The sequence below is a fragment of the Protomyctophum parallelum genome (genome assembly GCF_964188405.1).
Source record: "Protomyctophum parallelum genome assembly, chromosome: 2".
Taxonomy (NCBI): Eukaryota; Metazoa; Chordata; class Actinopteri; order Myctophiformes; family Myctophidae; genus Protomyctophum; species Protomyctophum parallelum.
Genome location: NC_139699.1, coordinates 50,312,311 through 50,340,017, shown reverse-complemented (window position 1 = coordinate 50,340,017; position 27,707 = coordinate 50,312,311). Strand labels below are relative to the sequence as shown.

General features: G+C 43.9%; 1 protein-coding gene across 1 annotated transcript in view; it reads right to left on the bottom strand.

Annotated features, from left to right (window-relative positions):
- Window positions 1-27,707, bottom strand: part of LOC310878179 (CUB and sushi domain-containing protein 1-like) — a 740,702-nt gene that overhangs the window by 221,208 nt on the left and 491,787 nt on the right. Inside the window, exons 13-20 of the mRNA XM_083792333.1 lie at window positions 26,514-26,696; window positions 25,372-25,557; window positions 23,290-23,430; window positions 13,870-13,991; window positions 12,915-12,987; window positions 10,043-10,181; window positions 9,723-9,910; window positions 9,310-9,498 (exon numbers count right to left, since the gene is read on the bottom strand). Coding sequence (XP_083648459.1) covers window positions 9,310-9,498; window positions 9,723-9,910; window positions 10,043-10,181; window positions 12,915-12,987; window positions 13,870-13,991; window positions 23,290-23,430; window positions 25,372-25,557; window positions 26,514-26,696 — 1,221 coding nt within the window. The remainder of the gene's footprint in view (window positions 1-9,309; window positions 9,499-9,722; window positions 9,911-10,042; window positions 10,182-12,914; window positions 12,988-13,869; window positions 13,992-23,289; window positions 23,431-25,371; window positions 25,558-26,513; window positions 26,697-27,707) is intronic.

Sequence of the window (27,707 nt, the reverse complement as noted above, 5' to 3'; positions counted from 1 at the left end):
CTAAGGCGGAACTATTGTGTTAAAACTAGACCTATATTAAATTGTTTATAGGATCAATACAAGTAAATTAATACACGATAACCCTTCCACAGTAGTAGCTTTTTCATATTTGTGATTATTTTGCATATGTTCCTACATAATGCTTCATTTGCATATTTAGTACTCAAGGGAAGTGTCATGGTGTTACCAATCTAATATAGGGATGGTTTTGCCCACTCATTTCCTAATTAACGTTCCAATTTTGGAGCTCTGGCTCATGGAGTAAGAACCAAAAATAACTGAACCGGTTCCCATTGGGAACCAACCGGTGTCAAGTTAATGGGGTAGAGTGGTTGAGCTGGGTGGTCCACGCAGTGTTGTTTGTTTCCAATAAAGTTTCAATAGTTGTCACTGTATACTTGTATAGTGACTGTAAAATACTTTCAAACAGTTGTCATGCCTCCTCCTCCTCCTCCTCCTCCCTGGCTGGCAAGTTAGCCATGTGCTATCTGTGTTGTGTTTACTGGCAGATGATAATGGCACAAGGGGGAGTAGCCCCATATGTGCCCTCTCCCTATGCTCATTCTGTAGCTCCAGAATGAGCGTAGGGAGAGGGCACATAATTATGGGTCTAAAGGGGGAGTTAATAATCTGACATTGAACATTGTAGGCTGTACAGATAGAGTTTGCATGACAGATAAGCAATGTAACCAGTGTGGGCGCTTGTCTCAGTCTGTGTAAAAAAGAAAGAAAGACACTGTACAAATGGACTGTTGGTCCATTTGGTTGTTGTTGTTTACAAACGTGAGAGGAAGTCAGGACTTGGAGGCCCCATAGCCTGATTGTTTCAGAAACTTCAGAGCCTTCAAACTGAGACTTCAAAATAAAATGCCCACCATTACCATTTCACTGTGTGTGTGTGTGTGTGTGTGTGTGTGTGTGTGTGTGTGTGTGTGTGTGTGTGTGTGTGTGTGTGTGTGTGTGTGTGTGTGTGTGTGTGTGTGTGTGTGCGTGTGTGTGCGCACGTCTATGTATGCTGACCATTATGTTTCCCATTATTTGCTAAGGAACACTGCTCTAAAATACATTATCACCTTTACAGTAAAAGCCAGGTTGCAGATGCTTCCCACCAGACTCAACTTTTCCCTCTGGTTTCCCTCCACCTCATTGCTTGCATCACACCACAGGGCTTGTTACAGAAACCATGTCACATATTCTGAAAGGCTGCAATGCCTATAAAGGGCTTTACATACTGTAGCATGCCACAAGTTTCCATTTTTGAAGTGGCATGCACCTTTTATTCTAGCTTAGAAGAAACCTTTATGACCAAAGTGATAAAGTACCAGCCGCTCCTCCAGACCATCACAGAGCAAGGCTATAGGTGCAATCTACTTTTATTTTGGGCAGCCTAGGACATGTACATAGGTTGGTTGTAAGAGACTGTCACGATATCAGTCTGTTGTACACTTTTATTATGCAGTGTTGCCCTAGTGTTTCCTGTTCTGCCTAGTTGTGTTTGCCTGTCTTGTCTCACCTCCCTGTGATTACTAGTTTTATCCACCTGTGTCCTGTTAGTCTCCCAGCCAATCCCAGTGTTGATTGTTTGTTCTGTTCACCTGTGTTTTGTGATCCCTGTGTCTACTTAAACCCTCAGTCCCTTATGTTCCCTGCTTGATTATAGATGTTGTTACAGTGTTCAGTCCTAGTTATGTTCTTGTAGTGTTCTTTGTATTCTCCTGCGTTCTCTTGTGTTCCTGTGTTTTGGAGAATAAATCACCTACATTTGACCTGCTCTGCTCCTGCTCTGTTTCTGCAATTGGGTTCTACATATCCTGAGTCGCACCGTGACAGTATAATCAAGCCATAAAATGGACCCAGCAGAACAGAGACTTTTCCAGCAAAAGGTGGATGAATTTGACACTGTTGTGACGTGCCTCATCACCTCAGCTCCCGATCAGTGTGCTGAATTTGAAAGAAAGATTTCGACCCAGCAGCAATGGTTCCAGGAGCGGCCATGGGTGAGCCAATTTGTACCTCACATTAACATCGTCCATGAGAGGCTAAAGGACTTTCGTCACTCCACCTCAGTTACACCTGCTCCCCAGCCTGCTTCTCACTGTGTCAGGCTTGGTATCGTGAGTTTGCAACCAGCATGCTCCCATCCTGCTCCTGAGAAGACCCCGCCCATGATGGACCTGCTCAGCTATTTCCAGAGCAGGGTCAAGATCCCCGTCTATTCAGACCCAGATTCTGAAGACGACCCATATCTATGCACCAGCTTGGCTCTTGGAGGTCCTCGTGGGGCTGGTGCTCACAACATTGCTTTGGGTCGTGTTGCAACTTCTCCCATTATCCCTCCGAAGCCTCGTAAGAGGTCTGGTCGCCGCCGCTCCCGTCGTCACCGGCGCACTCAAATTCCCAGTGATTCAGAGTCGCCGCCGCCCAGCGACGCCGAGACGCGGCCACCGCCGCCCAGCGACGCGGAGACGCGGCCACCGCCGCCCAGCGACGCCGAGACGCGGCCACCGCCGCCCAGCGACGCAGAGATGCGGCCACCACCGCCCAGCGACGCCGAGACGCGGCCACCACCGCCGTCTGTACCTAGCCCCCCTACTCCTGTTTCCCAGCCTGCTGTTTTTCCGGCGCGGCCACCACCGCCCAGCGAAGCCGAGATGCGGCCACCGCTGCCGTCTGTACCTAGCCCCCCTACTCCTGTTTCCAAGCCTGCTGTTTTCCCGACTGCCAGGCCTTTTGTTCCCCGGGTCTCTGGCCCTCGGCTTCCTCAGACTGTTGCCCCTCCACAGCCCCCTCTGTTCAGCTTTGGAGTTCCATGCCCCGGGCCCTCTGCTAGAGGTTTGGTTGGTCCACCAACCAGCCCATTGACTATTCTCCCCGTTTGTCTGTCGGCCTGTCTCCCGGTTTGTATGTCTGCGTGTCTGTCTGCCAGTGTGCTTGTGTGTTTGTCTGCTCCCCAGTCATTTTGTCCCCCTAATCTGTTTACCCACCTGTTGTGTCAGACTGCATGTTTGTCTGCCTGTTTTTCTGTCTGTCAGTTAGTTTGTTTGTCTCTTGGTTTGTCTCAGTTTGTGCCTGTCTGTTTGTCTGTGTGCTTGTCTGCGTGTCTCCCCACCTGCCTGTCTTTGTGACTCCTTGTTTAGCCCTGCCTAGAGCCAGTCCATTGTTCTGTTCCTATTTTTTTTTTAGCTTGTAGATCTGTTATTTTGTTTTTCCTACCAGTGCTGTTCTGTGCCCAAGTATTTTCTGTAGCCCCTGAACCCTCCTTCCGACTCCCCTCCACCCACCCTACTAAGTATTCTGTGAATTTTGTTGTTGTTGGAATGTCTAGGATCCATTCCTTGGGGGGAGGTACTGTCACGATATCAGTCTGTTGTACACTTTTATTATGCAGTGTTGCCCTAGTGTTTCCTGTTCTGCCTAGTTGTGTTTGCCTGTCTTGTCTCACCTCCCTGTGATTACTAGTTTTCTCCACCTGTGTCCTGTTAGTCTCCCAGCCAATCCCAGTGTTGATTGTTTGTTCTGTTCACCTGTTTTGTGATCCCTGTGTCTACTTAAACCCTCAGTCCCTTATGTTCCCTGCTTGATTATAGATGTTGTTACAGTGTTCAGTCCTAGTCCTAGTTATGTTCTTGTAGTGTTCTTTGTATTCTCCTGCATTCTCTTGTGTTCCTGTGTTTTGGAGAATAAATCACCTACATTTGACCTGAGACTTCCAACCACTTGGGAGGCCAAAAAAAGCAGCTAAAGGGATTGCACAATTCTGTGCAATCTCTATTGGTAGCTGCCAAATATGACAAAGACGGTGTACCCCTGAAGGGTGTGTGGGTCCAAGATTAGCTGACTGCATCTTGTACAGCACCGTGTAAATAGTTGTGTCCTTGTATTGTATCTCTTATCTGGACAATGGACATACTGTAAATAAATGATTAAAATGTGTGTGCGTGTGTGTGTGTGTGTGTGTGTGTATGGGTATGTGTACGGGTATGTGTGGGGGGCGAAGCAAAAGCGCAATTTTGCATGCGTACATCTGCATGAGTGCGAGTGTGAGGAGATAATTGACAGTGAATTATTCCTTTCGTGAGGAAAACAGAAGAGTGTCGGTCCTGATCAAGTAGGCAGTTCTTTCAGGCCTGTACTTGTTACAGGCCTGTATTCAAAATGTTTTACTCAAATACAAAAAGTATTGGGATCAAACTTTACTTATAGTGCCACTTGCAACTGAAGAGTATACTCCAACAACAAAACTGAAGCTGACCGGGTGGGGCACTCGTCGGTGGCACTCGTCGTTCCTGAGCCGTGTGGTGCCCGCACTGCCCGAGTATAGGAGGTCTAGTTGTTTAACCCATTTAGACCTGAGGCCGATTCTAAAAAACAATGGCTTCTAAATCGTAACAGTTTTCTGAAAAACCTATGTTTCTTGTATGTCAGTGGTTCTCATCCTTTTCCATGTCAAGGACCCCTCGGAATTATCTGTATTTGCCCACGAACCTCCATCTGAAAATATGTTGTTCTAGGGAAGAAGCAAGGATTTGAGTTAAAAACGTTCGCTGTGAAATAATATATACTAGAATTTCGCGGGCCTGCGGCCCGCTCATCCTAGCACATCCTCGATGCATGGCAAATGGGAAGAAGGCAATAGCGGGAGGGCGATGCGAGTGCTGTACTGTACCCCTTTGTACTGCACTCCTTAGTATTGTACTGTACTGCACTCCTTAGTATTGCACTGTACTGTAATGTCTACTGTACTGTACTGTACTGTACTGTACTGTACTGTACTGTACTGTACTGTTATTAGTGTTGTTATTAGTATTGTTGTTGTTGTTATTATTATTGTTATTATTACATGGATTATTGTTCTGATGTGAGCTTGTTTGTAAATTATTGAGTTTACAAAGAAGCTTATTGTTATTATTATGATTATTATTAGTAGTATTGTTATTGTGATTGTTATTATTACATGGATTCCAAAATTGCTAAATATAAAAATATATATATTTTATTATTGACATTTTTACAAACAAATAAATAGGCTAGTTACAGTAGCTGCCCACTTAAGCACCCTGACCACTGCAACAATGACATTAGCACCCCTCCCCACCCCAAGGATGGCCTATAGGTGAGGAATGTTTTTCCAGTTCTAGATGGGAGATCATTAAGATGCTGCTGCATCCTGTATTAAGATGCACCCTTACTTCCTCCCTTTCAAGCAATGGAATTTAATTGAATGGCTGGAAATGTACCATTGTTTTGTCTGTAACTATATACCCCCTTTACCCCCCGTGGCGCCAAAAGTAGTGTGAATATTTCCACAGCCTAATTACTAAATCATCATACTATCAGTCTTCTCCGAAATCTGTCAATCTTAGTCAACTCAGCACGTGTTGACAATGCATTGTAAAAGTAGTGTGAATATTTCCACAGCCTAATTACTAAAGGATTGTGACTGTGGGGTGACAGACATACAGTCTGACATACAATAGGCTACACGTGTGCACAGTTAATAAACAATGACCTAATATGTCCAGAGTTCTTAAATTAACATAGTTGGATTTTAACAGAAAGACAATGCCATAAATCAGTCAAAGTGAGTGACAGACTCAACAGTAGCACACAGCATGCAAGGCAGCATGCATGCATGCAAACATGTTTCTCCAGCTGAGATTTAGTGTCTCCATCTCTCTCTGGAAGAGGTTGCACATGACCTATACGGCCACACTGAGGCGCTCCAACACAAACACATGAAGCTTCAGCTGACACAAAACAACACCATGCTGTTTGTCCAAAACACACAATAACTCCTCTCCCACCGATGTCATGTGTTCATTTATCTTTAGCCATATGGACTCCATTTGACCCAAATCAACACCAATGCTAGCCTGTTTGTCCAAAACACACTATCTGCTCTCCACGTTTCTACTTCGCCACAACCTAATGTTAGTAACAAATCTATTGTTGTAGATTGTGAGAAAGGGATGTCAGAAAGCCAAGCGTTGTCAGTTTACTCACAGCACAGCACAGCACCATCACTCCTGTCAGCTAGGGTTGAGGTGCAGCTAGGGTGAGCTGCTTAACGACGACACTGTCTGTCAGGCGTACTGTAGTAAATATAGGACTAATATGTGCATGGAATGGATAGTGTGTGAGTCTGAGTTCAGCGCACACTGGAGGGCGACGCGACACACACACACACACACACACACACACACACACAGGGCGATGTGTGGATAAATCACTGAGAGTTGGGAAATGCGCACGCAAGCACAGAATGCACGGGCGTCGCCGCGTCGGGCGTGCAAACGATTAAGCACGCACAGGCAAATGTTGTCAGAAGCATCTGTTTCTGCATCTGTTTGCGCGGCGGTTTCGTTCGGATGGCTGGGCTCTGTGCGTGCTGCTATGGAGCACGCAGTAGGCGTGCCGCAGGCTGCCTTAGAAGGACGCGTTCACGACATTGAGGGGTAAGAAACCATGCCGGTCACGTGGTTCATGTAATGCGTGTCACTGTGAAGGACTGGCCAGTCTGGCCACAACAGGACGATTTTGACGTAGGCTGTTGAGCTTGCGCAACAACAGCGTGTTTCACAAAAGTAATATTTGTAAAGTAAATAAGACATTTGAGTAAATGCAATGTAGCCTATGTTAATTCTGGGAGCATGCAGAAATTATTTTGCATAGAGAGATGTGTGGTAAAAGTGTGGTTCGGTCGGAGATAGAGCACGGATAAACGGCCATGTGCTCGTGTACCCCCTGTCTATTAGGGTAGCAGGATTCAAAGATTTGAGCTACAATTTCACGATTTTTCAAAAAAATATGTTTCAATAACGAATAATGAATAACATAATGCTTAAAAAAAAACACCAAAAGGGGTTCCCGTCCAAAAGAGATAGTAAAGCATTGGCCAATTGATTTTTAGTCGGCTTTTGCTTTTCATGTTGAACCGGGCACATTGCAGGAGGCGGTGTGGTAGACTTATAAAAATAGTGCCAAGCTCAAATTATGTCCCTGCTAATGTGACAGCTGCTCTGTGAAATATCATTAAAGCGCGACATTGAAGATGTCACAGTGTCCCTTTTAAGAAGAGTCATGTGTCGGACGTGGTGTGTGGAGTGTTCCTATACTCCCTCTACACAACGTTGGTGTATCTCCACCTCGCCCTTCCAATTGAATCATCTTCAGGCACAAGATCAGATACAACAGTGCATATTCATCTCCCATGGTCACGTGTTGGGGCTGGTGAGTGGAGGGGCTGACAGGTCCGCGAGGCAGCCTGGAAGCCAGAACTGAATGCAAAGTGCCTGCCAGTGACCAGTGACCATCTGTTACAGCGCTGCCTGTTGACCCGTGTAGCCTACTAGAACCCACCCCCCCACCCCCGATGGGGTCTCGGAGAGTGGAGATTGAGTTCAGAGCCGTGAGTGTAATGGAGCTAATGTTATTCCTACTGTCGGCTGCCAGCCACCATCATTTGCACAAAATACAGCGGGAAACATCAATAGACAGTAAAGGGACACATTCATAGACATTGATTGAGTTGATTTAAAATGAATGAACTCATAGAAATGGGGTTTTAATCATCTAAAAGTAGAAGCAAACTTATTTTATTGATTATCAATGGCTCTTAATGTGCCAAGGGGTTTCAAGAATGTAATTTGCATTAAAACCGCTCCCTGCTTCAGAATTGATGACAGCAAAAGATACTATCTCTCTCAATTTCCAAGTGTCTGGTCTGGAGCATATCCTGCCATGGTTGGTTTGATTAGTTCATACCTATACCAAAGGCACTTGCATGGAGGGCCCTGAACGGGCATGGCCAGCGTATGGAACTCCAACCTTCCTCGTCAAACCAAACTCAGTTTCTTCTATGCAACGGTGGAGTCTGTTGTCCTGTACTATACGGTGACGGTAGTGAATGCTAGACCGTGAAGCCAACTCCGCAGAAGTCTGGAATCTGGATGGGTGCTCCACCAGAATGCTGCGTGCAGTACATAACACATGTTGCCAAGGGTGAGCCTGAAAATAGCAGCCAGGAGAGTGAGACTAGAAGGGCACTGCCAAAGACACCAAAAGCTGGCAGCCAGTAAACTAGTGCTGCGGGAACCAACACACGGACAGCGGTCACGAGGACGTCCCACATTAACATACGTGGATGTACTCAACAAAGACGCAGGAGCTTAAAGCACCAACGAGCTGGCCAGATGTATGGAGAACCGGGATGACTGGAAGCGACGATGGAAGGCTTGTCTGAGGATGAGCTAGACCCTAGACTCGAGAGATACCACAACAATCTACACAAACAGCAAACATGTCATGTAAATCACACTAATTCCCAATGAGCTCTGACACAAACGTTAATGACTGTGGATCACATGACCACAGCAACCTCTCCCTTGGTCATGATTGTTGATCTTTTCAGTGCTGCCTCAATTTTAATTGTCGCAAAAATAAAAAAAAATAAAAAACATTGATGAGCTCCTCTCCTCTCCAAATGTTGACCTGTTTTCTCCTTGACGCGCCAAGAGCGCTCTGCCAAAAAAAAAACACTAACCACCAAGAGTGCTAAAATGTGAGGGCGTAATGCTGGGAAGAAGAGTGCTCCAAGCACTCCGTCTTCTCCATAGAAATGAACATGCCAGAAAGGCGCTGGCAACTCACACGACATTTTCAGCGGACACATCCCTGAAAAGAATAGTCAAGTCAGCTGTGCTTAGCTCCGTGTAGCTCAACTCTGCTCTGTTCGTAAACAGCTACATGGGAAATAAGGGCAGAGTGACACACACACACACACACACACACACACACACACACACACACACACACACACACACACACACACACACACACACACACACACACACACACACACACACACACACACACACACACACACACACACACACACAATGGCTTTAAGATGGGGTAGCTTGCAGCCAGTGGTACTCATTATTTTTAATGAGGAACACTATCAATGCTAATGCCGAGATGACAATGTGAGGTGCATTTTTATCCCATTCATCTCTGCTCTGTTCACTTCTGCCCCCTTTCTTCAGAGAATATGGGGTTTCCTCTCCCTTGAGAGGCGTGTGTGTGCATGTTCGTGCGTGTGTGCTGTGCATGTTCGTGCGTGCGTGCGTGCCGTGTGCGCAGTCTGCTGTCTGCACATGCTTGTACGCTTGTGCGTGCGTGTCCCAAGGTTGCCTGTGGATGTCAACCTTGGATGTCATGAAGTGAGAAGAGAAAAGAAAAGTGAAGTGCATGTGAAGAGAAGTGGAAAGAGTATAGCTATAAACATGTGCACACAAAAGAGTTTCTCACCATCACAGCTGGGAAGTGCGTGGCTCCACTGATGATTTAGCTCGCAGACGATTGGATCTTGTTCGCTGAGGGTGTATCCACGGTCACAGGCGAACGAGACCTGAGAGCCAATGGCGAAGCTGCTGCCGTGGCGACGGCCGTTGACCGGCATGCCAGGGTCGAGACAGGAGTCTGACTCCATCATCACACCTGACAGACATGTGCGTGTGTGTTAGTCTTATGCACATGCTGCAATGCAAATAATCATGAAGCTATGTCTAATCTGACTATCTATCCATCTACAGTGTCCATCTGTCCTTCCGTCCATCCATCCATCTCCACCCGCACCTGATACCAGAAAGCAAGCTGGCTGGGCCAGGCTAGTCAGTCAGTCAGTCAGTCAGTCAGTCAGTCAGTCAGTCAGTCAGCCTTACTTTCATATCTAATGCTGAATCCCACAGAAGCGCGGCTGTTGTCCGTGGTAAACAACAGGAACAGGAAGTTGGAGGTGGAGATCAGGAAGAGGGGCGCCTGGGTTCCGTGGTATTCACCAATAAGAGCGGAGGAGACGGAGGGGCCGTCTCTGATCTCCAGTGTGTCGTAGTTGACCTCTGTCTGGAATCTGTGAAGTGAAAATTGTGAAGTACACACACATGCCTATAAAAGTGTACAGCACGAAAGTAAATGGACTTAGTTACTGTACTTTACAGCACTGGGTTTCACGGTGCCGAAACCTGAACGTTCAAAACTATACCTATCAAAGTGTATCTTGACGGCGTGGTCCGGCTGTGCTTCGATCACCCACTGGCAGTTGAGAGAGTCTCTGTAGAAAGAGGGCCATCCAGGAGACAGCAGGACACCTGTGGGAGCGGTGAGGTGGCCTCCACATGGAGCTGGAGATGCACCGAGACAAGACACAGAGAAAGAGACCTAGAACCTTAAAGACAGGGTGCAATGGCCTTTTGGGACATTTTATTTTGAAGGTTCAGCCCAGACCACACCAAAGGGTCGGGTCGCGACGACAAGTTTTTTAAGGTCAACCACATCAATGCAACTCATTGACTTGCAATGAGTTGCATTGGTGTTGGTTGCCCATAAAACTACTTTGTCCCAAGGAGTCCCTGGGAGATCTTTCTCTTGTTCAAACGAGATAATATCTCGTTCAAACAAGATAATTTATTTTTCTTAACATGGCCACTCAGGGGCTCTGTACTGTTTGTGTACTTTTTTTTATTGTCTCCACCAGGCCGAAGGCATGGGGGGAGAGTATGTTTTGCACTCCGTCCGTCCGTCCGTCCGTCCGTCCGTCCGTGAGCAGCTAATCTCCGGCACCGTTAACCCGGTCGAGGCCAAATTTTGCACACACACTCCCTGGATGCCAACGATGAACCTCTGCCCCAAACTTTTCAGAACGGCCTGTTATAGCGCCACCAGGAGGCCGCTTTGTGCCGTTAACCCGGTCGATGCCAAATCTTGCACACACACTCCCTGGATGCCAACGATGAACCTCTGCCCCAAAATTTCCAGAACGGCCTGTTATAGCGCCACCAGGAGGCCGCTTTGTGCAAAACAAGTTTTTGCACAGTACACCTACAGATTTTGTCCAAACATGGCGCAAATTGGTACACAGTCTCTCTAGAGCCATTCAACGAAACGGGTCTTTCAGATTTCTCAGACTCCATCCTGATTGGTTAAGATTGGCTTCCAAAGTTAACAGGAGTGCTCAGTTTCACACAAAATGCTGCAAATCATGAACACATCGCGTGATTTCTGTGAAATTGTGCACGCACATTCCCACTAGGCCGAGGAAGAAATGCCACATGAACAATTTCAACTCAGCCTCAAGGTGGCGCTATAACTGGCCGAAAAGTGTTTTTTACCTCTAATTTACTTTTGTTGCCCTTTTATCCAACCACCAGATGAAGGCAAGCTGCAATGTCCTACATTCCTATCCTGGTGGAGACCTGTGCCCAGAAGGGCACTTTTTCTAGTTTGTATTATATTCCCCATTGGGGGATCTTATGTAGATCGCCTCATATACCTGTAAGAACTTTGTTTGAAAAATCAACAAATCCTCCCGGCCGTTTCACTCAAATAGATATGAAGAGTGCGAGAAAACGCTGATGCCAAATTAGTTACATTTTCGCTAGAAACAGACTGTATCAAATATAAGTGACTGACTGTCTTAAACGATACAGAGACACATCCCCGACAATATCGCTGAGACAGTTTGTTTATTTTTTACCCAATGTTATTCTCCATAGAGAAATGACTTCCACAAACAAGGGGACTGACGCAGGACTTCGACACTCTCATCCAGACTATGCAGACCTGCTTTTAACATTGTACAGAACCTATAGATCTATCAACTGAAGCATGCATGTAGACAAAATATGCCTACATTTACATCTCTAAAAACATACGTGGAAAAATAAGACTTGCTTTAAGCAAGCCATTTAAAAAAAGGAAAAAAAAAGTATTTCATCAACTTCTGGATACTAGCGACCTGCTGTACTAAAAATGGATCTGGCTAGTGGGTGGTAGATTGTGCCTATTGTGGTGCATTTGCAGTTTATTGCTAGCTGTAAAGCCCTCACCCGCCATTGCACTTAGAGTGGTCTTCAGTCTTCACTGTCTACACAAAGTCATTGGTACACCTACACAGTCCATTCTTGGCTTGTCTCTTTGTGCTCCGTCATCTCCGAAAAACTTGGGAGGGAAGCTACTGCCTTCATTCACAGTCTTGCTGACTGTCCCCATGGTGCAAAGTGAATCAGGCAGAAAAGCTTTCATGTACAGTACTTTGTGCCCTCTGCCATGGAACTTGTTGCAGAGCAAGCTAAAAGTAAAAGTGCTGGCCTCTCTTAATATCCTTGTGAAAGGCCTTGAGCACGACACCATTGGGAGCTGTCTCTGCAATGCCAGGATATAGACATTGACTTGTATGTACTTCATCTTAGTTGTGTTTTCTTTTTGGTTCTCGCTAATGTCACTATTTGGTCAGGCCTGCCATGAAAAAGCGAATAATTATAATACTATAAAAAAATACGTGTGCCATCAGTGAGATTTGTACCATATCATTGCCACAAAGTAAACAAAACAACTGCTTTACTATTCACAATAAGAAAGCAATACAGCAGTGGTACAGCAGTAATATTAGGGTGCCACTTTGGCCTGATTAAATCACTGCGGGAGACACGTAATTATCTGTCCCAGTTCTACAGGATGATATTTCCCAGAATCCCACATTTATTTGGCTACAGCTCATTTCAATTTGATTGTCTGCAGCATCCCATTTATTAACAACAGGCAGCAACTTAATAGTGCAATTTAGGCTGCTGAATTTGAAAAATAAAATATATCTATGATTGAGTATGGGTTGAGGGATATCAGACTAAACCTAAAATACATTGACATAAGGCTACATTCATAGCCTTGCTTTCCATATAATGGCTTATCTGGTGCTATGGTTTCATACATGTGCCAGTTGTTGCATGTTGCATTCAATTTAACTGTGTATGAACATACACACACACATACTGTTGTACTGTATGCTCAAGGAAATGTATATTATGTCTTAATGCATGTGTGTGCGTGCATACATGCGTGTGTGCGTGCGTGCGTACCTTCACAGCGCGGTACGGCAGCAGACCAGACGACATTTCCATCCTGGATGATGCAGGTGACCTGATCTGACCCCTAAACGACAATGATGTTGTTCAAGTTTTAACATGAAATGTTGCAATACATAACTTAAATAGCTGATCTTCAAGCTGACGTCGCATCGCGGACGCAACGTGTTATGAGCTTGCAGATCAGCTATTTTCAGCGTGCAACACGTCGTACGAAGAAGAATAAATCAGGCTTCACTTCACAACTTTACCACAATGTCTGGGTCGGGACATGTTCTGTGTCTGGCTGTCTGTGGATCAGCGCCAGGACACATCATCGAGTGCACGCTGCACGATCCAGAGAAAGTGAACGCCACACACAGCAGAGAAAGATTATGTTAATGTGGTGTCTGATTTGCGCTTATTGGTGGGTTTTCTGCTACGTATTCAGGACTGTTTTATTTAGGGTGTGTTTTAGCTGAGTTTTCGCCTGGAAGGCTCAATGGAAATCTGACACACTGTTGAACAAAGTGAACTGTGAGAGAGTGACGTTCACACACGCCCAGAATGAACGAGTTCACAATGACGTTCATCAGGCAGAAATACAGTATGTTCAGTTCACGTTCACCGAAAATAAGAAAAATATTTGTGACCGATCGATCGTTCATTGAATGTGTTCAGGGACCACACTGCCATTGAGTGCCTTCAGAATACAAAGCAATTTAAGACTTATTGTAACAACAAAAACTATAACTTACCCTATACCTTTAAATCAAATTAATTAATAATTAACAGCATATTGCCGTGTACACTGAGGAAGAAAGATAAACTGTCAAACTTTGTTTCTACCCACTGACCTGTAAAAATGAAATAAAACACTTGACTCTCTTACAGTCTTCTCAGCTAAATGTTGTAGTGGTAAAGGGAAAGGAGGTCAGAGAACCACTGCTAGATTCTAGCTCTTTATTACCTGTGTTCTGATGAATCCCTGGTCACAGCGAAATGCCACAGAGCTGCCGAGCTGAAACTGGTCCCCAAACCTCTGACCATTAACAGGAACACCCGGGTCATGACATTCATTCTGACCAAATGCTGCAGAGAGAGAGAGGAGGGGAGGAGCAGGGCCCATATTGGTTAAAAGAAATAAGCATTGTATTAGCATGTCAATTCATCCATTTAGGAAAATTAAAACTAACTTTACATACTGTATAACACAAACTGCACTGGATAAGGCCCCAACCGCACAAATGTAACTCCTTGCAGATAGACCCTGACGAAGACCTTTTTTTTTCTTTTTCTAATTTATATTTTTTGTCCCACGATTTTGTAACCCATTTTTCACCCCTGTGTCAATCATCCTGTGATGTGATCCTGGGCTCTACACACCCTCCGCCAACCTAGGGAGAGCAACGGACTTAACTCATGCTTCCTTCATGCTTGAGTGTCCAAGTTGCTCCTTTACACCTGACAGGGGGGAGTTTCCCTGGTTGGACGTGAAATGTACACTTTGACAAGCAGTACAACTTGGAGGAAGGACACCTTTTGTCTTTATAGTTTTACAGTATCACCAAAGAGCACCCATCTAAGAGCCACTAACGGATCCCTGCAGCGCTTCCATTCCTCTATTTCGTAACTCCTTGCAAGTTGCAACCAAATGGTTGTGAGTAATTGCATGCAGTTGCACCATTATCCCCAATGGCAGTTGCAAAGAAAGAGTTGCATTAGTGCGAGTTGCAGGTCCATATTAACACACACAGGCTCACAGGGATGCAGCCTGGGGGCCCAGGGCTCTGGGGGGGGCCCAGGGCTCTGGAGGGGGGGTTGGTTCCCTGTTCCGTGCCTGCCTCGTGCCGCCGTACCCGACACACCTGCTGCTCTGCTCATGTGTCTGCAGCTAAAGCTGTCTGCACCAAGTATCACGACATGCTGACACTCCGTCGAGGACGATACACAAGAGATAATGAGGCTTCAGCGCTCCGGGACAGAACGATGCGTTTGGAGATGACAGTTGTGCATATTTTGTAGCTGTGTGTTACTACAGCACTTGACAAAATGTAAAAGTGTGCATACGTGGGCGGCTGGGCCTCAGGAGGTAGAGCAGGTCGTCCAATGATCCCTGGGTTGGCAGTTCGAATCCCGGCTCCTCCTGTCCACATGTCAAAGTGTCCTTGGGCAAGACACTGAACCCTACATTGCCTCCAATTGCCTCTAAAAATGCGATATCATTCCTGCCTCTATTGTGTTTCATGGTATTTTATGTTATCGATTTATGTTATTATAATTTGAACTTGTATAGACAGCGTTTAATATAGTTGTTTTGATTTGAGAATAGACAGGACTGTTAAAGGGACACTTCACCCCTTTTGCAACGAGATCTTATTGTAATGATGTTTGGGAGACAAGAAACACTTTCCTGTGGTTTTTATTGTGTGTTTTTAGATATTTTACTACATGTTGTCTCCGTAAGACAGCCCTATTCACAAGGAGGAGCAGTGCACCAAAACATTAGGGGAATTGTAGTCCAGGAAGGATTTAAAAACACAATTACCCACATACAAACTCCACAAAAGTGTTTGTCTCCCAAACATCATTAAAATAAGATCTGGTTGCAAAAGGGGTGAAGTGTCCCTTTAACTGTTAAACTAAGGACGCTATATCGGAGCTCAATATACTGTCGGGAAGGTTGGGTTTGATCCAATTAAGCCTGGGGCCCTGAAAAGTCTTAATCTGGCCACGAACAATTGGACAAGCTTTTTATGCCTGCAACAAACTCCTCCGAGACTGGCAGTCTGGCTTTCTTCAGAGCCTGTGTCAAAAGAATCCTGCACATCAGGGACGTGCAGAGAGTGTTAGAGGGGCAGGGTCTGAAATCCCATAAAAAGAGGGCACTTTTGGACAAAAATAGCAGATCTACAAGCTCTCAACATGTTGGACTGCGACACGTTGAGAGCTTGTAGATCAGCAAATGCTGCATTCGTGGTCTGGAAAGGGCAGTTGTTTTACAGACGGGTAAAAGGGCAGGGGCTGAATCCCCCTTTGATGTCTATCCCTGCTGTACGTGGTGCAAAGGCATGGACTATGAGGAAGGAGCTACAAGACCGCCTGTACAGTGCATACGCAAGGCTTCTTAGGTGTGTTAAGAATTAACATCTCCTGGGAAAATCATCCAGCAAAAGAACAGATCTGTGGTGAACTACCACTGACAACAGTAGCACATCGAAGAGCAATCTTTGCTAGTGGTCACAGCTACCGTACACATGGGGTCCAGTCAAATGGAAGGTCGTCAGCCCCTGCGCCAGCGCATAACGCATGGTCACAAATAACAGTTATTTGAACATTAGCCTATATATTTAGATTTTTGGCCAGACAGAATTTGGGCAGTTTCCTTAATTTTAGAAAAGAAAGGAACACACAGAACAGCCCAATTAAAGGTATATTCAGTGATTTCACTCAAAAAACCTTAGGTTTCGTTTTTGGCTGGGACCTAAGCCTTTCGTCCAATCAGGATAGAGAGTCAAAAACGAAACCTAAGGTTTTTTGACCCCCAGGGGTTAACTGGGGACAGGGAGGAACTCCTTATATGGTCAGCACACTCTATAGTAGGGAGGATTATCACAACAAAACAAAAAAATAAGTGATATTTGAATTAAGTGAAATCACTGAATATACCTTTAAGCTGCAGATTTCAGTATATAAACAAAGAGGACATTATAGCGGCATACTGTACAGTGGTACAGTAGCTGCGAGATGGAGATGAACACCCGCTGCGACTCTGAGCAGAGCTGCAGCAGCTCAGCACCGTTGGCGGAGCCTGGCTCGGCTCTTATGACTTCCTCCACGTTATCCTTTCCACCAGAGCTGTCGGACGGCCCGCTGGTGCTAACAGCAGCCACCGGGCTCTGGATCAAATTTCTGTCAACTGCCATTGCATCTCTGTACACACTATATCATATGTTTGTTTATTATGTTATTTTACCGAAGGCACGGGTGGGCCTCAACTGTCTCGGGGGCCCAACGCAACAGCGTTAGACGGTGGCAAGACGACGCACCGTACGATCTCAACGTTATAGTCGAAGGATGATGATAAAGTGATGTGGAAGATAAATTACAGATGTGCAACTGAACAAACATTTTTGTTTCAGTTTTTGTTTTTTATTTTGCCCCACCTGTCTTTATGGATCCATATAAGGGAAAAAGTCAAGTGTGTCATTTCACATGCTTTCTAAAAAAAGAGACAAAAAGGATCTAATGAATACATGTGTCTTATCTTGTGTCTTTGTTAGGCGTGAGGACGGAACCAGAGAAAAAGACCTGTACATCACTATTAACATGCGGCTGTCACTGAATATGACATTTCCACAGATATGGAAATATACGAACGGAATTATCTCTGTGTGTATTCAACCCTGTCATGTTTAGCTTAGAGTAGTCACATTCCAGAGATTAGCCTGAGCCCACCTAGAGCATACAAACACCCTGTGGCTGGGCAGGTGCCCTGGGTTTGTTTGCTAATGATCTAACAGACGAGATGAGAGAAGGGGAGGGGGGGGGGGGGGGGGAGAGAGAAATGGAGGGATGATCGACACGAAAGCTACAGAAATGTATAACTCATTTCAGACCCTATAAAAACGTGTGCACATGTGCGTGTTTGTGTTCGTAGTATGTGTGTGCATTCGTGAAACGTGCAGATTAGAATGTGCACAAGCGAGACACACCCAGAGAGTGCGTTCATAAGAGGTAGAAAGAGAGAAGAGAAGCTGTTTATTTGCATCTCTTATACCAACATCTCCGTTTCTTTGCTGTCACAAATATCATCTGTAGTTATCGCTACAGTTACACTCTACATCAGCAGAAAGGCTGGCTGCGGTGGGAAAAGTACTCACATTTGTTTTACTTATTTGCTTGAGTAAAAGTACAAATGTATTTGTAAATTTTTGTACAAAATGTACTTAAAAGTAGCAAAATCTACAAACTAGTGACTAAAGTTTTCAAATAAACGTATTGGAGCAAGTACAATATTTGCCTCTGAGATGTAGTGGAGTAGAAGTAAAAGTATTGGAAAGTATTGGAAATACTAAAGTACAAATACATAAACATTGTACTTAAGTACAGTATTGTACTTACACCACTGAAGGCTGGTAATGTTGTTGATCTTTTGACAGTCAACTTATTTGTTTTGTCGGTCGGCGATAGTCGGTTTTATTGTCTCTCACATGTATTATTTCAATGTTCTTATGTTCAGGCCTGTTGAGAACTCTACCTCATTTGTTACTGTAGCTGAGCGTATCCAGATTATTGTAAACAGTGTTTACTGTAGCAGAGTGGCTCAGAGCCCTAATATCCATAGGGATGTCCCTTTGGTGTAGTGGTTAAGATGTTGGACTTTACATATACCGTATAATTAACAAAACGCTTCAAAATATTAAGGTGATTGCGACTGTAGGTCAGTTTACTATAAAAACCTGCAAAACCTGTCAGTCACGCCTCGTGACACGCTCCATATATGGCCAATACAGAATTCATTCCATATGTTGATCTGACCTCATCAAACTCCATACACTCAAAAGACACTGCCCCCGCTTCCACCCTTAGATCTCCATATATGGATGGCCAATACCGAATTCATTCCATATGTTGATCTGACCTCATAAAACACTGTACACTCAAGACACTGCCCCCGGTGCTACCCTTAAATCTCCATGTATGGAGCTAACCTTTCTGACATTCCATAGGTTGATCTGACGTCATCAAACCCTGTACACTCAAGACACGCTTTATATACTGTATGGTCAGACCTCATCAAACTCTGTACACTCAAGACACTTACCCCGTTGTAACCCTTAGATCTCCATATATGGAGCTGACATTTCTGACATTCCATAGGTTCATCTGACCTCATCAAACCCTGTACACTCAAGACACACTCCTTATGTTCAAACCTCATCAAATCCTGTACACTAGTCAAGACACTGCCCCCACTGCCAGATAGTAGTATTTTTCATTGTGTATCTTTTGGTCAAAGTTGATCCCATGCCAAAGCGCCAGCGCTGGTGCTTTGGCACCCAGCAGTCTGCTGTCACCCCACCCAAAATTACACTTTTTTAAGTGTAATTTAGTTTCTGCCTCTTGGCCAGTTCACACTTGTAAAAGAGACTCTGTCTCAATGCCAGTAAAAACACTGGTTAAATAAAGGGGAAAAAAGGAAAAAACCCAGGGGGATGCGTGCACGCGCCGATCTGCCCCAGCAGTGCGACCTCCACACTCTCACGGAGGAGACTGCCGACGGTGGCGCCGTCTGGCCAGGGAATGCCAGCAGCGCCACCGCCAGAGTCTCACGGAGGACGCCACCGGCCAGCAACTCTACATCTGACCTCACTGACACCAGATTAACTCCTGCTTCTCAACTGTGCCGTGTTAAGAAGCTGTGTTGTTTCAGTGCGACCTGACCCTTTAGGTGTCTTACTGGTGTAGACATATAATTTACAGTCTCATGCAATTATGTGTAAGTCATATATTGCAATGTGGAAAGTTTGAATGCAAAGTTAATCAGGTAATAATGGCCCCTTGGCCTCACTTCTGCAAAAAAAAACAAAAAACATTACTAATTTAGCCATACAAACAGTGAGCATTACAATTAGGCTACAGAAACAAATTCGAATTGCATTACTGAACCATAATCTTTCATCAAGCAGTATAAAGACAAAAACAAATTAAAAACAAAACTTCATATTAAAATCAAAAATGCATATTAAAGGTGTGTGTGTGTGTGTGTATGTGGCACACTTTTGTCTTCAGGGAGATGTCATAGACCAGCCTCCAGTATGCTTTTTTTTTTACATTATCATTTTAGCATAACCTTTGACTGTCTGTAACAGACTTGTTAACAGCTTGAATGTTGACAATTTACTATGTCTCCTATCCCACTCTGTCCGGTGGATTGCCCATATGACTTAAAACTGATAAAAAAACGTGGATTAAACAATGAAAACATAACTCGGGCAACTCACGAATCGCAGGGAAAGTGTTCTACAATGAATTAACTCGAGCAACTCGTGAATAGAAGTCAAAGTGTTTATAGTAATGAGTGTAAGTAACTGATTACATTTAAATGTCATTAATTGACAATGATAATTATTACTCTTCAGAGACAGTCAATCACCATAATAATTTATTCAAAGGTCACGTGCAGCCAACTAGCCAAGCCAGGAAACCTTTGACCAGGGGACCAAATCTTTTAATTTTGTTATACATACATTATTTTTCACTATCCCATCAACGGATCATTTTTTCGTCAAAGGACTTCATTATGTTATGTTATATTATGTTGTGTTGACTCTACACAAAGTATTTGATTCATTCTACTCAGTTTATCTGGTGCACAGTTTATAACACAGAGGGACATTAGCAGTCCAGCCTTGTTCATTCATGTTCAAACCTTCCATTTACAGAATGATGTAATTCATGAATATATAGAATCCCTCTAGTCTGCACACATTATTATTCATGGCCTTTTGAAATAATGATTTGGTCATCATTAATGATCATTGTGATCCAACTATTACCATATCCTTTTATTACACACACTGTGCATGTGTTTAAGCCAAAAGCAATCCAGAAAAACATTAAAAAAATATATGTCCTTTTGTTGAGGTGGAACTATTGAAGTGAATGATGGTATTGATTATAATTTTGGGGCTAGTCCTATGTCCATACCACAACATGGATTGTCGATAGTGGTAATACATTTACCCTCGGGTTCAATATTATGTACATACATATAGAGGAATACAAATATATGGTATGCGGTCCATCCATTCATAAGTTAAACTTTGACTATCGTTTACTGATGAGCCATGAACTCACTTGCCCTAAATATGTCATTTGTGAAGACTACTGGATTTTGCTTAGTAATAGAACCAAATGTACCCACTTGTTAGATGACAGACTATTAGACTACCGGTACATTGTTTTACCCGGGTTTACACTCCAAGGAACTGGGAATTTATTTTCTGTGACAAAAAGATTCATAGGTTTACATGTTGCGTCTGTTTATATACACCTTCAATAACTTACTTTCCAGTATCCCACTTTCATTGTGGTCACAATTATCTGCCTATCTCTGTATTACTAGTAACATCAGTTCGGTTCTTGATCCTGTTGACAGCCAAACGTATTAGCTGATCTTTTCGGTCCTGGGAGCTATTTCAATGTTAGCGCTGATTGAGAAAACAAGGCGATAGTTTGATGTATTGTCTCTACGTGTATCATTATCCCAGATAATATTGGAATATACTGTATAATCAAGGACAGAGAGGGAAACATGCTTATAACGTTATGAACAGGGATGTCCCGATCATGTTTTTTTGCTCCTGATCCAATTCCGATCATTTGATTTTGAGTATCTGCCAATACCGATTTGTATAGAACACTTATGGCATATCACAATAGTACAATATCCAAAATCACAGGCAATATCCAGTCCAATATCATGATATAATATTGATACAGGGATGTCCCGATCCGATACTGATTATTTGAAAATGACAACCCTAGTTACAATATTTTTTCAGAAACATGGTGCTTGGAATTGCACCATGGTGCTTGGAATTGGACAGGTCTTGCGACTCAATCATTAGGCGCCCCCCAATGGGGTAATTCAGACTGCTGGCATTTATTTCTGCAACGTTTTAAAGCCGTTTTAAAACCGTTTCTTCACGTCGCGAATCATCGGTCTGAACTAGGCTTTAGGATTAGAATTAGGGCCTTTTATCAAACACACTGACACCAAAGAGGGGCAGGGAGGGGTGTCGTATTTTCATCTGTCAAATGTCACCTCTTTGGAATAATTGGAGACATGGTTCTTGAGTAAGTGTGTGCAATCGTGCAGCAAAACATGGAAATTGTGGAGAATTAATCAACATTAGCGCAGGTCATCAGTCGGGGAAAACGAGTTAAACTTGGATGGACAACGGCCGATTATACACAGTATAATCTGCAGCGTTCATTCATCAGTTTTTCACTCTGAGAGTGAAAAAAAGAGTGAAATGGGTCCGTGCGGGTCAATTTCGTTGCATTTGTACTCTCTCTGCGTTAAATCAACACCCGGGATTTAACAAGTGTAGGCAACGCTATTCAGATTCAAAGGAAACGTACTGTATAAAGGCAGACATATGGGAAATGTCAAGCTCTGAACAGTTGATCAGTGAGGCAAAACTTGTCAAGGTCAAGTACAAATGATGGCGACGCTGTCAGCCTGATGGCTTATTGCATGTATTACTCTGCCTGGTTGATGTAAAACCATGCCCTCCAGCCACAGCTTGAATTGAGTGCATTGGAGATGGTTCTGAGGTGGCAGCCAAGAGAACACCACTAGGCGTGTGCCCAAAATCCATAAAAAGGATAATATGGCACTTTGAATTTTAGTTTCTTCAGTACAAATCTGTCAAAAGTTTGTCCTTGATATTTTACACGGTTTATTATATTCAAGTTAGGGGGCACAGCTAGCGTGTAACATGTACTCTATGACCACAAAGGAAACTACAGAGAACTGTGCTCCTCTGAGGGCAGATCTCATGCCAGTCCTGGTTGCCTATCCAGGGCTGTGTCAGTCGTGGGGTGCAGCTGTTGGGACCAAGGTTTTTACATTAGGGGGATACAATAGAGCACCGAAGTCCTGACGTAACTCGCTCATCAATTCGATTCCCCTGGTTCTCTATGGAGAATAACAAAGGGTGATCTTAATATCGTCTACTATAAGCGTTGTGGTCCAAAAATAAACAAGCTGTCTCGGCGTTATTGTCAGGGAGGTGTCTCTGTATCGTTTGCAACAGTCAGTCACTCATATATGATACAGTCTGCTTCTAGCGAAAATGTAACTAATTCAGTAGCAGTAACATTAGCGTTTTCTCTCAGTCAGTTGATTCTTCATATCCATATGAGTGAAGCGGCCGGGATGACATGTTTATTTTTCAAACACAGTTCTTATATGAAGTAATCAAAAAATCCTCCTATGGCGATTTCAATGCAACTAAAAAAATACATGAACCTGGGGACTGACACCCTCTACTGAAAGTGACGTCAGACTTCGGTGCTCTATGGGGATGCCATTCTGTGTGTCGTAGTCGCAATATGTCACCTCCCCCTTCACGTTCAATAGATCCCGTGATCTTTTGTGTGAAGTGAGGGATGCTCTTATCACCAAACACTGGGAGAGAGAGAGAGAGAGAGAGAGAGAGAGAGAGAGAGAGAGAGAGAGAGAGAGAGAGAGAGAGAGAGAGAGAGAGAGAGAGAGAGAGACAGACAGAGACAGAGACAGAGACAGATACAGAGACAGAGACAGAGACAGAGACAGAGACAGACAGACAGACAGACAGACAGAGACGGTGCATACTTGTATAGCTGATGTTGAAGCCTTTCCCAGTGTTGGAATGGTCAGACTGAAACTCCAGTCTCATGATGTGTCCATTAGAAGCGATCTGTGCCGGGACGTCTTTGCCAGAGAACGTTCCAAAGGTGGTGGGCTCAGACAAACCTGAACAAGGTAGTAGCATTAAGAGTAGTAATTAAACTTTGGAAACCCTTTCCCTTCCCAAAGGAAGCAAAATCTGCCATAACTAAGTCAGTTAAACTCATAACTCTTCTCTTCATATATTGTAACTGCGAGGCAGCGAACAATCTGAAATGAGCCAAGAACATCCATGTTCTGTATTCTGTTCAATCACAACCTGTTCATGCAGCCGAGATTCAGAGGAAAAAAAGGGTTTAAAGATTGAGCTTATAATGGCCGTGGACGGTGGGGAAATCACCCAGAAAAAACCCAGCAAAGCTGGCCCAAAACACATAAAACGCGTTTACCTAAAAGACATACTTGGCAGTGAATGAGTTCATAATTAAACACATTTATTGTTTTCTACTTCACTTGAAGAAGACAGACTCTGAAAGAACTGCAGGGAGTCTAGGGAACGTTTTGTTTTTAGATTGAATGAAGACTTTGAAACACAAGACACACGCACGCACGCACGCACGCACGCACGCACGCACGCACACACACACACACACACACACACACACACACACACACACACACACACACACACACACACACACACACACACACACACACACACACACACACACACACACACACACACACACACACACTTATTTGAATATTAGTAATGATTCAGATCTAATTTGAAGGGACAAGACACTCTCACACAATTTTCTTGTGGAAAACCAAAACATTCTCCAGACAATTAAAAAGGTCTAAGAGTCATGGAATAAAATAAGTAGCTAGACATGAAACGATTCACTCAACTCAACGATAAGAATCACGATACAATATGTTCACAATACCATTTTTCACTATTTTAAAACAGAAAAGATTGTGATTATTATTATTATTATCTTACACAACTCCATTATTTTCTTTCTCTTTTCATTTTCTTCTTTTATATTATTTTCAATACAGACTGAAAACATTTTTTTAATCAATTCTCTTACAAAGATCCTGTATTTTCTTCTCTTTCACACGCCCTCTGCTGTATGAGTTTGAATCAATGTGAATCGATGACTAAAACAAAGTCATTGAAAAAGCAATGGACAAAAAAGTACAGTACAGTACATCCAATATCAGAAGTGTTACTGCAGAGAAAGAGAGAAGATACAATAACTTGATTTCTTTATTCCAATAATGACACTTGACACTTCTTTGACTTGAATTGAAACTCTCTATATATATACTGCAGTCTGTATTAAATAGAGAATTCTGTCTTTGTTGAAGTTTGTTGAAGAATTCCAGGAAATACGCTTTTTCAAGTAAAGCAAATAGGTTTAAGGTTTTAATCTATCAGCAGTGATATATTACTACGTTCAATAAAGTGACACTCAGCAGAGTTCCAGTACCGACGGAGGAAAAGGCTGAACCCAGCAGATTAGTGCAACTTCACAGAGTACAACAGGGCTAATTGCCTTGCAATTTGGCGTGTTTTGGGGGGAAATAATCTCACGAAACAACTCTGTTTACACCCATCCAATTAAACCCACCTTCGTGTTTAATGACCTGCCAGTCAAACTGGCAATATTTCCTCGAGTCAGTTGAATTCAATAGCCCATAATACAACCGGCAACAAAGCCGTGATTTCCCAGTGTACCGTGAGGACAAAACATGAAAAAGGTACTAAACACTGGAATGTTAAAACACTAAATGAATTCATACATAATATGATGCACCTATCCATGCATTAACCAAGTGAATACTATATACTTCATCATATGACAATGTGATAGCTAACACCGACGTACAGGCTCAGAACATGGTGACAGTCTCGTAGATCTGCTATTTTGGAACGGAAAAGAAAAGATGTATGCCAGGGTTAATGCGGTTTACCAATCCATCTTAGACTGTATACATCTATCTTGGTTAATGTTGCAGATTATATTACCATGTACATTAGAAGATATGACTATTTACCTTCATCCTTGACCACCAGCCAGTCGAACTGAGGCTCCAGCTCGAAGTCAGAGAAGAGGAGGTGAATACGGCTCCCGGGTTCAGAGATAATCAACCACACGCAGTTCAGGTTGTTCCCATACTCTTCTGGATAATTTGGGGACAATATTGTCCCAGATGGGGCCGTGAAGTTGAAGAAACATGAGACTGAGAGAGAGAGAGAGAGAGAGAGAGAGAGAGAGAGAGAGAGAGAGAGAGAGATGGGAGGGTATAAAAACAGTATGCCAGTATGCCAGACAACGCTCCACTTCTGTCTCCAAAACTATGGAATGCACTTCCCAGAACTGCAGACTCATTCCCAATCTTCCGCCATCCAAGTCTGAAAAACCCACCCATTCAGAATCCATCTTAGCCCGTAGCACTTCCCATAGCCTCGACGACCTTACAGGCAAAGGCAAGGTATGCAAAGGCTCAACTCTGAAACTTAGATAGCATTTTATGTAGACATACAGTAGCACTCTATAGTGTTTATACGCTTAGTTTCATTATATAGTTATTCTGTTCTACTTATGATCCTTGAGGACTATTTCTATGTATTTGATGTAAAAATAAAAGCCAATTTGAATTACTTCCTTTGAACGAAAATGTGCTGCGTTTCACCCTATTGCTGCACGTTCCTCCAAACACAGCATGCAAGCATGCTTTACTGGTCGCCTCTCTCTCACTTGTAACAACAAACAGACTCCACGCGTCGCGGATGTAGCAGAGCTACGTCCCATAGCCTGAAGGGATGCAATGCTCTGACTGGTTCAGAAACACACTGTTCTACTTATGATCCTTGATGACTATTTCTATGTATTGCAATGTGTGGTTCTTGCTTAGTGTAAATCACTCTGGATTAAGAGTGTCTGCTAAATGCCTAAGGAGAGGAGAGGAGAGGAGAGGGAGAGGGAGAGGGAGAGGGAGAGGGAGAGGGAGAGGGAGAGGAGAGGAGAGGAGAGGAGAGGAGAGGAGAGGAGAGGAGAGGAGAGGAGAGGAGAGGAGAGGAGAGGAGAGGAGAGGAGAGGAGAGGAGAGGAGAGGAGAGGAGAGGAGAGGAGAGGAGAGGAGAGGAGAGGAGAGGAGAGGAGAGGACCACAAATTGAAGTGTTGTACTATACTCACACACACAGCTTGGCTTGTTTCCTGACCACTGGTTGTTGTGCTGACATGTGATACTCCTCTCGCCCACCAGTTCAAAAGCTGACTGGCAAGAGAACGTCAGCACATCGCCATGGAGAAAACGATCCCCGCCACGCCGACCAAACACTGGCAGCCCAGGGTCACCGCAACTTCCACGATCAATCTCTGGAACACACAGAAGCACATGTGTTTTCATGTTGCCTATTCATTTCAACAGTGGTGGGAAGTAAAGTAAGTAGATTTACTTAAGTACTGTACATAAGTACAATTTTGCACTTTACTCAAGTACGTAAAAATGTCTGTACTTTTACTTCACATTGGATCCACTATATGTTCACTCCCTCCAACTGTTGATCTGACCTCATCAAACCCTGTACATTCAAGACACGCTCCATATATGGCCAGCGCTCACCCAGCAGTCTGCCGTCACCCAGGCGGATGCTTCTCGCCCTCAGGGCGTCTTGTCTTAATTATCAATTTATACCTGTGAGTGGGGAGTGTTGGCTGATGAATGAATATCAACATCCTAATACTGGGGGGTCAAATTATGACAGGCAATTTCCAATTTCCATGGTGGGGGTCTAGTGTGCGACTAGTGTGTGACCACCTCGTCGGCATGACAGAGATTGGATCCACTCCAGTTCACCTATATAAGGTAAAACAGGGGGATCCTCAGACTCTACACATAAACAGCCTCCGACCCCACCAAGTGAAGCTTCTGGTCAACCCATTCAAGAGGGTTTTTTTTAACAAGTGCTTGTAAAATGTTTTAAATTCAGTAAGTTGATATTAAACACAGGGCTGGCAAAAGGTTGTGTTTTATCCCCGGTTCTCACCTACTGTATGTTTACACTAGTAACCACCAATAACAGGGTTTTTCACACTTTTAGAGCATATCCGTGGTCACCATTATGGGCATACCTAATAGATGCCAAAACAATGGGAAATTTCCATCTTTGAGTATTTTTATATCAAAAGTTGATAAAAAAGCCAATTTGAATTACTTCCTTTGAACGAAAATGTGCTGCGTTTCACCCGTTGTATTCCTATTGCTGCACGTTCCTCCAAACACAGCATGCAAGCATGCTTTACTGGTCGCTTCTTTCTCACTTGTAACAACAAACAGACTCCACACTTCGCGGATGTAGCAGAGCTACGTCCCATAGCCTGAAGGGA